The sequence below is a fragment of the Epargyreus clarus genome, unplaced genomic scaffold (genome assembly GCF_041222505.1).
Source record: "Epargyreus clarus isolate Ecla_fem2 unplaced genomic scaffold, WU_Ecla_fem_2.2 ptg000027l, whole genome shotgun sequence".
Taxonomy (NCBI): domain Eukaryota; kingdom Metazoa; phylum Arthropoda; class Insecta; order Lepidoptera; family Hesperiidae; genus Epargyreus; species Epargyreus clarus.
In genome coordinates, this window is record NW_027332234.1 from 10,732,597 (window position 1) to 10,746,303 (window position 13,707).

The 13,707-nt window shown below is 36.1% G+C and overlaps 2 protein-coding genes across 4 annotated transcripts in view; one reads left to right on the forward strand and one right to left on the reverse strand.

Annotated features, from left to right (window-relative positions):
* LOC140753764 (uncharacterized) overlaps positions 1-13,707 on the forward strand; it is a 90,378-nt gene that overhangs the window by 51,072 nt on the left and 25,599 nt on the right. The gene's annotated exons all lie outside the window — the stretch shown is intronic.
* Positions 803-13,707, reverse strand: part of LOC140754017 (pancreatic triacylglycerol lipase) — a 28,374-nt gene continuing 15,469 nt past the window's right edge. The window contains exons 7-8 of the mRNA XM_073088914.1: positions 1,632-1,785; positions 803-1,074 (exon numbers count right to left, since the gene is read on the reverse strand). Coding sequence (XP_072945015.1) covers positions 1,011-1,074; positions 1,632-1,785 — 218 coding nt within the window. The 3' untranslated portion in view covers positions 803-1,010. The remainder of the gene's footprint in view (positions 1,075-1,631; positions 1,786-13,707) is intronic.

Here is a 13,707-nt window from a genome sequence, read left to right on the forward strand (position 1 = left end):
GCTCATATAAAATCTCATGCGATATTTTAAACGCTAAAGATCAAGAAACCGCCCAGTGTGAACGCGGCCTTAAGCGAAAGGTCAAACGCTGTGACCTGTGTAGCCCAGTACAAGTAACCTTGCTAAAGCTGAAAACCAATTTGTGGGATTGATCAATCATGTTATACTAGACTTATGCCAAGAATACCTATGACTTCAAGCGTTTATGCTAGGAATAAGTCGGAAATGTTTCTTTACAAATTATAATAAGTACATAGCTATTTTAGTTACTTACTGTTTATCTGGATGGCCATATATCCCCAAAGTAAATATTTTGTGCTTGCTATGTTGCTTCAGACTTAGATAACGTGGGTTTCACACAGTGTACGAAAGATTAACATTTTGGTTATAACGACTTCAAGAAATAATTATTTTTATTGTGATTTTTTTAAAAGTAGAATTTACAATTTGGAATACAAAATAATATATTTGAATGTTTATCTTCTATTTGACTAAAAAAATTGAAGGTAAAATAGTAAAAAGTTTTGAAAGTCTTAATAAATTTATTAAATATTTTAGTTACAAAAATGTAATGTATTTATTCTGTTATCTTACAAAGTCACTTACCTATTACAGCTCAAAATACATTTATTTAATTGTTATGTTTCATGTTGTATTTTTATAAAAAAAAATGTTCGTCATGAATGTTTATTGTTTGATTTTTTTAAGTTTTTGTTAAGAAAATTACAAAAACAAATACTTATTAAAGAATTGTTGCTGTCCGTGATACCTAATAATTAAAAACTGTAAAAATAAAACCATCTAAAACATAATAAACTTTATTTTTACAAACACTGTTTTTTTATTTCTCATAATTTTATATCGACTACAAAAATATTAAAAAACAATAAAAATAAAAACCATATTCAAAATAAATTACTATTATTGATATTTTAACATTTTTACCCATTTTATTTACACTTAAACTACAATGGCAACAATAATCTTCAGCTATTACATAAAGTGAAAATCTAAGTTCCATTTCTTGCAAATGGACTTCTATCGTTGGTGTCCAAAAACATTTTGCCGGCAGCTCTGCAAATAAACTCAGTTAATTAAAATTATGGGTAATGCGACACTGGCACATTCAAACCAAGTCACGCACACATGGCAACACATACAACTAATTAAAATTATGATAAGACCACACCCATCTAGCGTGGAAAAATCATCACCGTTCTAGTTTAATATTAAGCAGGTTCCAGGTTCGAATCCCATCAGGTAGATATAAATTACGATTATTTTGTATCTGTTACTGTAACCTAAAGTTGTAAAAATGGAACGTGGTAGGTGGTAAAAACACTCTGTAGTTCAACTCCGGCGGCACCACCACAACACCTTTTCTGCCTGATAACAGGTTTGTTAAACGCTGCTGTATTCTGGTTTGAGGGTGTGGTAAGGGAGATATACTTTTCCGAGGCATTCCAGCTTAGTCCTCAAAAGTAGCGGCGCATTTGTGACCAACCTCAGGTAAGAATTTAATCTTATCTGGGGTTAAATACAGTTGCCGATGGGCGGCAGTAGCTACTTATCATCAGGTTTTCAAGCTCGTCTGCTATTCCTATATTATTAAAAAAGGAAAGAAAACTTACGGTGGTTGCGCTCCGTATCCCATGTAGCCATCTATCTGGAATGTGCATTCCCCTCTATTGTTCTTCCAATCCCGGCATAAAGTGGCGGGAAATCCCGAGGGATTAATAACAGACTCGGCGTAGAGACGCCACGCACGGTTGTGACTGCACCCGTCTAGAAATTGAGTGATTTTACATTTAATTAAACACACGTAATTAAAAATCAAAATATTTATTTATACTCAATTAAAGCATGGCATGGTACAAAAGGCGGGTTTAATGCTAAAAGTATTATCTACCAGCCAACCTTTAGGCTGTGCAAAAAATAATGAAGGCATTACAAAACATAAAGGAAAACATGTAACAAGTAGCACAAGAAAAAATATGTAAGAGAAAGAAGAAACTCGAGAAGGAAGAGGAAAAGTGACATAGGGTTTTAAAGGATAGGATTATACATATATATAATATTAGATTTATTATTCGTATAACTCAACTACTATTACCTATATACACTTCCATGTTGATCTCCGGCCCGGCTACATTTACATAATTGAAATTTTCCTGCTTAATTTGAATAATTGTTTACTTATTTATGTTTTATCTGAATAAAGAAAACATTATTTATAACGTTTACTATGTAACTTACTACATAATAATGATATAGGAAAAATATTGCATGCTGTGAAATAGATACTATCATGTAAGGTAGTTCTAAAGGATAGCGCCATATCATTGATCGATTACAAGAAAGCAGTGCAGTTAATTGTAGGTAACTAGGAAGTAGGAAGAAGAAGGAAGACGACCATGGACCATTTAAGATGGACCAGCCGGACTATAGATAATTTTTTTACTACTTCATCATTTATATAAAACTAACAATTAAAACAAAAAACAAAGAAGATACAGCCTCTTTTTTTTTTTTGTTTACGAGGGGGAAACCTTCAAAAGATACCCGACGACGTGGGAGCGACGCCGGGTTATGGTTATGTGGGACTGTTACCGCACTAAAACCCCCCCGGTAGCCGTCCTCAGCGCTTGGCGGAGAACTCCGGGATCTCCGATGGAACACAACCGGAGTCCTCCGAGCGCGATGTATCCGAGCGCGCGGGCAGAGCCCGAGTATCGGGCTCTGCCCTTGGGGGAGCAATTTACGCTCCTCCCGCACACCTGGTGTTTACGACGGTATGCTGCCACACACACCGCCGTTCTTCCCGGGGTTGCTTGTTGGACGGTTCGAGCTCCCACTCTTGCCGCCCGCAATCCCGGAAGCCCCCTTTTAGTCGCCTTTTACGACAGGCAGGGGATACCGTAGCCCTATTCTAGTCCCGGGACTACAGGGACATAACAATACAGCCTGTGATCACTCCCAAAATTTTGACGAATCCAACGACACTACATATGTTTAAGTCCATTAAGACATACACACATACATACGCTCGTAATCATTACTCTCCGCAGTCAGGTAATACATTTTCTCTTTTCTTTGTACAAAAATAGTCTGCAGTTAAAATGCTTCAGTTCAAATCGGTTTCTCTCAATCTTTTCTGCATTGGAAATCTCGAGCGATAATTTGTTAAAGTGGATCGTATCGACATCGTTAGATATTCCATCTTGTGCCAGAGAACAATCTGGTTCTTACCAGTTATGTAACTCTGAATTGATTTTCACGTTGAGTTCTGAACAAAGTGAAGAACTTTTGAATACGAGTAAATTACGGCTATAGGTAATGAAATGTACGGATTACGACTATAGGTAACTTAAGGGCAGATATTCCCCTGCATATGAGCGGTTTTTTTCATTTTTCATTTCCTGTTCAGGCTTTGGAACGCCCTGCCCGTGCATATCAGGAAAGCACCCAGTAAAACAGTGTTTAAATAACTTGTCCGAGGGCATTTTCTTAACACCTCTGCAGTATCTTAATCATCTGTATTGTATGTATATATAATTAATACCTGCTGCCATTCTCTCCTTCCACCCAGGGTTGACCGGCAGAGAATGCCATCAGGCATTAGGTTTGCCCTATTCTATGTTTTTTATTTTTATAGAGGTGCAATAAATAAATAAATAAATGTTCTAAAAACATTTGAGAAATGCCTTATAATTATCACGAGAATTATGGGAAATTTTGGTAGGTTGCTAAACTACATTAATGTGGCAGTGATAACCTAATGACTGCCTCAGCCTCAATCCAAGGTTCGGTATTCAGGCGCCTCTGTTTTTTCAAAGCTACGTGCATATTAGAAATTAATTATACTGACTTTAACAGTAAAGGAAAACATTAAAAAACCTCCCCAGAAGTGTGTGAAGTTTATCAATTTGCACTAAGCCAATTATGGATTATGACCTCTCATTGAGGAGACCTGTGCTGTCCTGTGTGTTGAGGTAAGGCAAGGTATAAGGTAAAGTAAGGCAGAGACACGATACGAAGCAAATACATAATCCTGCATAATACATACATAAGGCAGCGATGCATCTGCTCTCCGCCTTAAGTGGATAATACTATTAAGAGTTCATTACAAATGTTCGTGGGTAGCATTGACCACCCACGGACAACGTGATCATTTACGCCATAAATTTCAATAAAAAACTAATAATAAGTGTGTCATGAGCATTTTGACCCACAAGAAGATGACAAGCATTAACAGCTAGCGGTTTGATACTCGCCTTCTTAAACAGGAGGCCAGACGGTAAAATCCCAGGCAGTGTCTGGTTTTCTAAGTTATGTGCGAATTAAAGATTAATTGTCATTTGATAAAACACTGAAGCAAAACATATTCAGAAAGACTACACCCCGTAGAGTTCCTTAAAAGTCCCCTATGTCTAAAAGATATAGTTGTATCAATTAAAGTCATCTTGAAGGTCTTGAAGTCGTGTAATCATATAGTCACATAAAAGGTACAGAGTAACGATATAATAACTATACGTAAGTAAGTTCACACTAGTGATTAGAAGTATTATAACTACACAAGTATCTCCGTTATTCGACTGTTCTTGCTGAAGTCTCCGACCAGAGTGTCGCTCTCTGTTAATTCGAGCGCCGCCATGTTGTCGTCCCCACTTCACCTACCCGCATCTGTTTTTAATCTGTAGTATCAAATGAGTCACTTATTACTTTATGTAATGTTATAAAAATGTGATATCGTTAACATCCAAGCTTCTTATTAACGATGATAACAGTTGCATTTATATATTTGGATAATACGATGACACAAACTGTAACGTTCGAGACATACCTTCAAATAATATAAATAACTTGTAACATAACATGGTTACCTCTGCGACAGCTTTATCGGACATCGGAAACTGTATGTTGGTCCGCAGCGCCCAGTTGTGGTTACGGAAACTAATCCGCTGTTGGCGAGGAAATGGAAACCGCATTGTGTTCGTTAACAAGTTTAAGGTTAACTTTATGATAATAATTCTAATATAATATTAAATGCTGCTATGATTGAGTCTTTGATGAGGTCTTGTGCAAAGATGGTAAAGGTAGGACGGTAGGTAGGTACTCTACGAATGAGTTTTAAATTGTTTTCCCAAATATCAATGTTAAGTGATCATTGCCGCCCTATAATCCACCTAAATGAAACAGATGTCCTTAATAGACTTAAATAATGTGGCAGTGGTATCATCCCGGTCGGTCCTCTTCTGACTACATCTCCCTTTAGCTTACAAATTTTATAATGTGATGTATTGAAGAATCTTTACAATTTTTTTTACTTTTTGTTAGGTAACCCAAAATTGGATTGCATTAGAAAATATGCCAAATTCTCTGGACGAAGGTATTTATACAAAAACACACACACACACATACAAAAAAATATTGATTTAATCTAATACATATAATACTAACATAACTTCTATGTAATCTGTTACTAAATATACATATAGGTCTTTAGTTGCCTGAAATAAAGGAATTTTATTTTATTTATTATTTATAGCTACCTATTAAAATACGAGTTAAAATTCAGCCTTCATTTTTATTAAAAAATATCTAATATTCTATTAACGCCATTATATGATTTTGAAGGTGGTAGAACCCATTGTGGTTCGACTCCGGCGGCACCACCGCCACACCTATTTCTACCTAATAACAGCAGTGTTAGGCGCTGCTGTGTTCCGGTTTGAAGGGTGTGGTAAGGGAGACGTACTTTTCCGAGGCGTTCCAACTTAGTCCTCAGGGGTAGCGGCGCATCTGTGGCCGACCTCAGACAGGTATTTCTAATCCTGTCTGGGATTGATTACAGATGTCCATGAGCGGCAGTAGCCACTTACCATCAGGTGGACTGCATGCTCGTCTGCTACTCCTATATTATAAAAAAAAAATATAAGGATGATCTATATATTTGGAAACATGTGATACGTACTAGTACAAATCTACTACATACATTTAGACGTTACGACCTAATCTTTGGACCCAAGCCAAGCTACCGACCTGCAATGCTTTCCTACAAATATATGACGTAACTTATTTGGATCTCCGTACCTTAAAGAGATCACTTAAGCGTAAACAAACTGTATAATTCAAATCTAGTGGTACTATAGAAATATTATTTATTATCCAATACTTTCTCAAGTGTAGGAGTGACATGCTCCTACTATAAATAATTCAAAACCTTAACTCGTTTAAACAATTTATCTATATTTGAATGACATGAAAAAACAATATTTGGATTCAATTTATTACAAGAGGAAATAAGGTAAGAACTAGCTACCATGTATATCACATATGTTGTGATACAAACATACAAACATATTACTCATAATGAAAACATTTTTTATATATTATGTTTATTGCATAAGCGTGTCTTGATTAGTTAAACCCTTTTTATCTAATATATAAAATTCTCGTGTCACAGTTTTCGTTGCCATACTCCTCCGAAACGGCTTGACCGATTTTGATGATTTTTTTTGTGCTTATCCGGTATCTATGAGAATCGGCCAACATCTATTTTTCATCCCCTTAAGTGATAAGGGTTGTTCACCCTTAACATTTTTTTGCCGGGTCAGCTAGTTAGTTATAAAAATTAGCCCGAAATTGAAATGTAAAACCTGAAAAACTTCTCGTGTAGCTAAATTCTAGTTAATTACCGTTATATTTCGTTAATGTCGCAGTAAAAATTCTTTACGCTAAAGTACGAAACGGGCCGTCATGTGTGATTATTAAAATATGGGCGCGGGCGAACCTTTTACACGTAGCCATCATTTATGAATTACATGTGAGCTCTACTGCTTTTAGAATTTACCGCATATTGTGCTATAGTATGTTGTATATATATGTATAAACATTTTGACTGCTCTGTTCTGTGTTTACACTTTAAACCATACCCTTTAAAGTTTAAAGGGTAAAGCTGAGACGGGATTACAAACAATATAAAACTTCTTCTCTTCTCTCTTCTTCTCTACTTCTTTTTATAGCATAGAAGAGTAACAGAGCAGGCAGTCCACCTGATGGGAAGTTCCTATCACCGTCTTTCTCAGTTGCTATCTTAACCAATACCCTTACCATGAGTTTTCAAAACATCCCACAATTTTACGTTACGTTTATTCAATCCAATATTCTTCCGTTTGCTTCAAAAGACTGAGTAACCGTAACAATAAGTAAGTGATCAAGTCTTTTCGTCTGCCTCACATGTTCGCGAAAGCGAGAGACAAAACATAAAGCGCCATTTTGTCAATTTAAACATGTAATGTTACGTTACTGACACTATAGTTCTGATACAATCCGCTAGGGGCGCTGATTGGAATTTGTATGGGCAAATACGTAAACAAATACCAAAACAGTCATATTTGACAAAACGTAAAAACTCATGGTAAGGGTACAGAACGCAGCAACGGTTAACACTGTAATAAGGTAGAATAAAGTGTTGCTCTATTAAGGGAGATATACTTATCAGAGGAGTTTGAATTTAGTTCGCAGGGGTAGCAACGCTTCAAAGTTAAGATTCAGCGCTTAAAGCTTTTTTTTAATATAGAAGTAGCAGACGAGCATGCAGTCCACCTGATGGTAAGTGGCTACTGCCACCCATGGACATCTGTAATCAACCCCAGATAGGATTAGATATTTCTATCTGAGGTCGGCCACAGATGCGCCGCTACCCCTGAGGACTAACCTGGAACGCCTCGGAAAAGTCCGTCTCCCTTACCACACCCTTCAAACCGGAACACAGCAGCACCTAACACTGCAGTTATTAGGTAGAAATAGGTGTGGCGGTGGTGCCGCCGGAGTCGAACCACAAAGGGTTCTACCACAAAGCTGCTGGAGTCGAACCATATCTTTCACTATTCTCTTACATGTTTTACTTTTTATTCCTTTCGTTATTTGTGTTGATTAAGGCTTGTAGATTGCAATACCCATATTATAATATGAATGCAGATTGCATTAAAAAGAAAAGAATCACATTACTTATAAATAATAACTCCTAACCGCTTTATGTAGCATTGCAACAAAAAGTCTTTTCTTTTTGATGTTATTATAGATAATAGCGTACTCCAAATATTACATGCTTTCGAATAAAGAAACAGATGCTCAAGACGTTTTTATTGTTGGTTTTGCAACCGTTTCTGAATATTCATTAGCTTATTGTCGTTTGACTGTTTTTTGTATGTAAGCGCTATTTTACAAGGTACTAAAACATTTGGGAAAAAAGTAATCGTAAAAAGCAGTGAATACATTTTATCATTTTTATTGGTTTTTCTCAAATGATACGGTATTAAAAGAGAATTCAATTTTCTACAGCGGAACCACTGTCACTTCTATTTCCGACCTGCGATTGCATTGAAATATTATGACATAAAAAGTCAATAGTAATATTGTAAGAATTATTTGTTATTTTGGTTATGAATTTGCAGATTGTCAAATGAACTTTTGTAAAGACGTTACAAGATGGTTTTAAACTAAAAGCTAACAGCAACAACGGGGCTTCAAAAACGGAAACATATTAAAAAAAAATTATACTCTACTTTTTTTATAATCTAGAAATATATAATCTAGAAGTGGCGTACTCAATGACATCTGTAATCAACCCCAGATAAGTCCCAATTAAACCAGAGGTCGGCCACAGATGCGTTGCTAGTTCTAAGGATTAAGTTGTACCGCCTTAAAAAAGTATGTCTCCCTTTCCACACCCTTCAAACCAGAACACAGCAGCGCTAAAATTTGCTGTTATTAGGCTGGTTACCTCCAGATTCAAACCTTTGTGGTTGTACTATATATGCTTAATACTTGCCCTACTACCGATGCAATCGACAATAAAGATTCTTTAAAATTAGCGAAAAAATAAATTAATAAATTGATTTCGTCACGATAACAAGTGTCTGAGAATTTTCCATAATACTAGCTGCCCGACAAACGTTGTGTTGCCATATAAATAAAAAAATGTTAAGGATAAACAACTCTTATCACTAAGGGGTATGAAAAATAGATAGTAGCCGATTCTCAGACCTTCTGAATATGCATATAAAATTTGGTGAAAATCGGTAAAGCCGTTTTGAAAGAGTATGGTAACTAACATTGTGACAAGAGAATTTTATATATAAGATGTTCAAAAACGTGTGAAGTCTACAATCTCTTATTTGGCTAACCTAGTGGGCTATAAAACCATATCATTTTCACAAAACAATCTTGTTGAATACCAACAGTGAGACAAGAACACTACTAAGAACTAATTCACTTGATTTCGCTTGTCATTATATTCTGAGCAAGATGAGCAATTAAACTAATTATATTGAGAGAAGCTTAACAGAATAATTAATTGATCTCAGTTGTATGCAAATGAAATACCAATTACTATAATTGAATGGTATAGTATGTAGATAGGAGATAATTCATTACGTAGTGTGTTCAGTGTTTGTACTATAGTTGGTAGTGATATAATGAATTAAACTGATTTAGTACGCTTTTCAACCCAGAAAAGAACTATGCTGATAGAGAAATATTCGACTCCGGCAACACCACCGCCACACCTATTTCTGCCTCATAACAGCAGTGTTGAGCATTACAGTGTTCTGGTTTGAAGGGTGTGGTAAGGCAGACATACTTTTCCGAGGCGTTCCAGCTTAGTCCTCAGGGGTAGCGGCGCATCTGTGGCCGACCTCAGGTAGGAATATCTAATCCTATCTGGGGTTGATTGCATAAGTCCATGGGCGGCAGTAGCCACTTACCATCAGGTGGACTGCATGCTCGTCTACTACTCCTATATTACAAAAAAAGTAAAATAAAAATATTTCAACAAAACAAAGACTTGAAACAAAAACGTCTTCCCAGAGTTCCCGAGTAATAAATTCCTTTCCGTTACTAGTAGGAATGTTTTCAACACGACATACTTTAATAAGGAAACTTTTGTAATAAAGAGACCAACACACAAACATCTAATAAGAACGTCTTTCTTAAACCTCAAAATTTTATATGAACAGTAATAACTACGATGACTATTCAATTATTATTACAAGTGTTCTCCAAAAACACAAGCATCAAATCTGCTTTTGCAAAAACGTCATAAATGTTATTAATGTTAATTACTTTGGAGACTATTATTTTATTATTACAATTATTCTTCAAACCACAAATATCAAATAAGAATTAGTACCTTAAACACCAAAATTTAAATAAATTGTATGAAATTCCAAAACCATTATCCCCACACAGAATTTTATTACAAATGTTCTCCAAATCTTCCAAGAACATCTTTGTTGCTAAGCAACTTTACATTGTTAGAGAGAATGTTTCCGTCAGTTACTTTACGAAACGAGTCGTGAGATGGAACGTGAAATTCAGTGAAGCTGTTTTCATTCGAGAGCGGAATTTTCATTACATTCGCCCTTGAACGTAACACACCTGCAAATCAGATTAATACGGATCAACGTTCCCCTAATTTAATTCGATGTCGTAATGAACCACATTAGTCGTGTTAACAGAACAAATGAAGTAGGACTGTATGTTCTGTGTATGACTTACATGTTAGAAATAGCGATTGTTTTCAGGTTTTCGACACTTTTGTATTTTTGTAATATTTTGTAAATATCTGTCTTTTGTCAAAATTGCACTTTGAAATTCTAGTTTTTGAGTATCAAAATAAAGCACTCACAGTATAAAATAAAATATTCAAAGTATCAAATAAAAGAAGAATTCAAACGAAGTAACCGTCTAAATTAAAAAGTAAGACAAATAAAAAAGTCCACATTTCAATATTTTTCACATCTCATATTGGATCACATCACATATCGTCCTTTGTAGAGACTTTGACGAGGTGCTTCTGACTTTTGAAAGGTACCCTTAATATTTTTAACGTTTGACCGATAAATTATAACTTTTGCTATAACTTGTGGCAAAAGTATTTTTATAAAATGACTTTCGATAGATAAAGGTATTGGTTTCTGAATAACTCATATAATGTTTGTTATTTCTAAGGAACATCTATGTTACATCGTTTCTATGGTGTTAACCTTCGAATTTTTCCGTTTTGAATCGAATTCGCGTTATAAATCAATTGGACAGTCCAGAATCGGGGTGAAGGTTGCTGAAATAAATTCGCGTAAAATTGTGGCTTGGATTTCGTCGTAAAAGCAAATCTAGCAAATATTGCTGAATGGCCGTATTGTCCGTTAGTTTGCGGGAATTTTATTATATCTTCATTTTTGGTATTATTTGTAAATGTTCGAAAATTCTATATCAAATAGTGTAGGTAGCTTTTGAATCAGCAAATAAGCGTAATTAAAAAATGTGTTGTTAAAAAATATTGTTTATCAATATATTATTGTGGACTACGTGCTATTTTCATATTTAAAAAAAATCGTTTGGGAGTAAAAAAACGGAGTATATACATAGTATATTCCAAGAATATGAACTGTGTACCTTGGATTGAACCCGAAACTTCGCATAAAAAGCAAAATGCAAACCACAATACAACACTACACATAACACACAAACAAAAACTGAATTCAAAAGATAATTAAACAGGCATCCTCTTTCCCTGAAAGTGTTCCCTTTATACCCTCAAATTGGCGTCCAAATTAAGGAAAGGTTACACGAGAAGCGACAGTAATAATAGCGTTTCGGGTAATAATGAGTCGGGAACAGGGACGTTTGCGACCCCAGCCTCCGCGTGACGTCAGAGCATCGATCGGGAACTCATCGTCATCGTTTTGTCATGACGCTTTACACTCCCACACTAACTTCGTTGTGTGGGTGCCTTGTATACACAAACGTGAAGCACCAGACGCAGAACAGAAATTAATTATAATTTAGGAGCTTGTCTAGCCTGGGATGGAACCCGAAACTCATATTACATTGTAGTAAAAGTATCTCGCGGTGTCCTCGTTTTGTTAACAGACAATTTTGCTGTTAACAGCTGCCTACGTTTCTCCCAATAACTTTCGTAATCTTTGGATTGAGAACTCATCAAAATAAATTCTCCGGCAAAATATTTGCAGTTATTTTGCAATTGCACGCAGATACATTAATTATTTTTTCGTCCTTCCTATTCAGGTATATTTTTAAAATTCTACGACTCAAATCTCGACTCTATAACATAGCTATACTGCACATATATAAACTGGTTCCGACTACAAATATGTCAATTATTCCAGAAACAGATATTACGTGTGAAACGACTGTAATTTCGAATTTACGTTTTCCAAGAATTATTACTGGTAGTTGTATCCACCCTGTTTCTGTGTGACGTCAGAGCATCGATCGCGGGAAACACTACCAGGGGAGCATTGTCCTGGGAAATGCAATCATGCAATGACAAAATGCAACTGAGAAGCTTTTCTTTTACAAGGATGAAGTAGAGAACGAGCTCACAATCCACTTGATGGTAGATGACCATTAGCTCCAATGGCCATCTTTAACCTAATCCTTATAGAACAAGCGTTTAACTCAAAACTGATAATAGATATGTTAACTCCCTGAGGACTAAGATGATCACCTCATATTCTGTTGCCGACCTCAGGTAGAAATATCTAATCCTATGTGAGGTTGATTACGGATGTGCATGGGCGACAGTAGCTACTTGCCATCAGGTGAACTGTTTGCTCGTCTGCTACTCCTATATTATAAAAAAAAATCCACATCGTAACCCAAGTACAGTTTCACGCTAAAAAGATGTGGGGGGGTGACACCGTATTGGTTCTACTACTTTTCAAATTAGAGTATTAAAAAGTCGCGATTGAAATCCGCATTGAAGTAGGTACCATGGTGTAGGTGGAGTGTGCCTCCTTTATTTGCGAAAGATCCACACCGAACAGTGTCATAAAAAGGGATTCAGCGAAATTAAAATTGCAATGATTTTTAGCAAAAAGTTCTTTGGGAAACTAGTAATAAAATCTGGAAAATAAACAGTTGCAACATAACTAGCGGGTCGCCGTGTTTGTTGAGTGTTTCCTCCAGGGATGTGAGTATACGATAATCGTTGTTTTCGTATTACGGTGCAGATTTGTAAAAAGTTTGTTTCATCACGACATGTGCTTTGTGCAATGGAACGCAGATGAGAGTTGTGCGAGTAAAAGGCGATTTTCCTATATGAAATATATGGTCGTTGGATTTTTGTTCGAATTTCGACCATCTTGTCTTCGTAATAATTATAAATGTTTCCAGCTAATAATGTCATTGAAAGTATAAAGAAACGATGCTATATTATAGCGTTCCAACTTAAAAAACAACGGTTTCTACATTCACAGCCCCACACAAGGATTCCCTGTGTCGTAGGTGCCATGGACACACACATAGAGAAATACACAAACACCCAGACCCAGAAACGGAAATCTAAATTAATCATTTAGATATCTGTCTGGCCGGGGATCGATCCCAGGACCCTCTGAGCGTCAGACCGGTACGGTGACCGCTCCACCACCGCGTTGTCACTAGCTGAGTACTTAGTAACTAGCTGAGCTATCGGGGTACATCAGGTAGTTATTTGGAGTTGCTTTCAAATTATTTATACGCTTCTTAAAATCACGTACACTACTCGACCAACAACAATAGCTAAGAATAATAATGCTATTGCAATAACGGTTACATTATGGGTTAATGCTCCCAGCATCCGCGTGACGTCAGAGCATCGATCGGGAGCTCATTCGTCATCGCAGTGTCATTATGTCG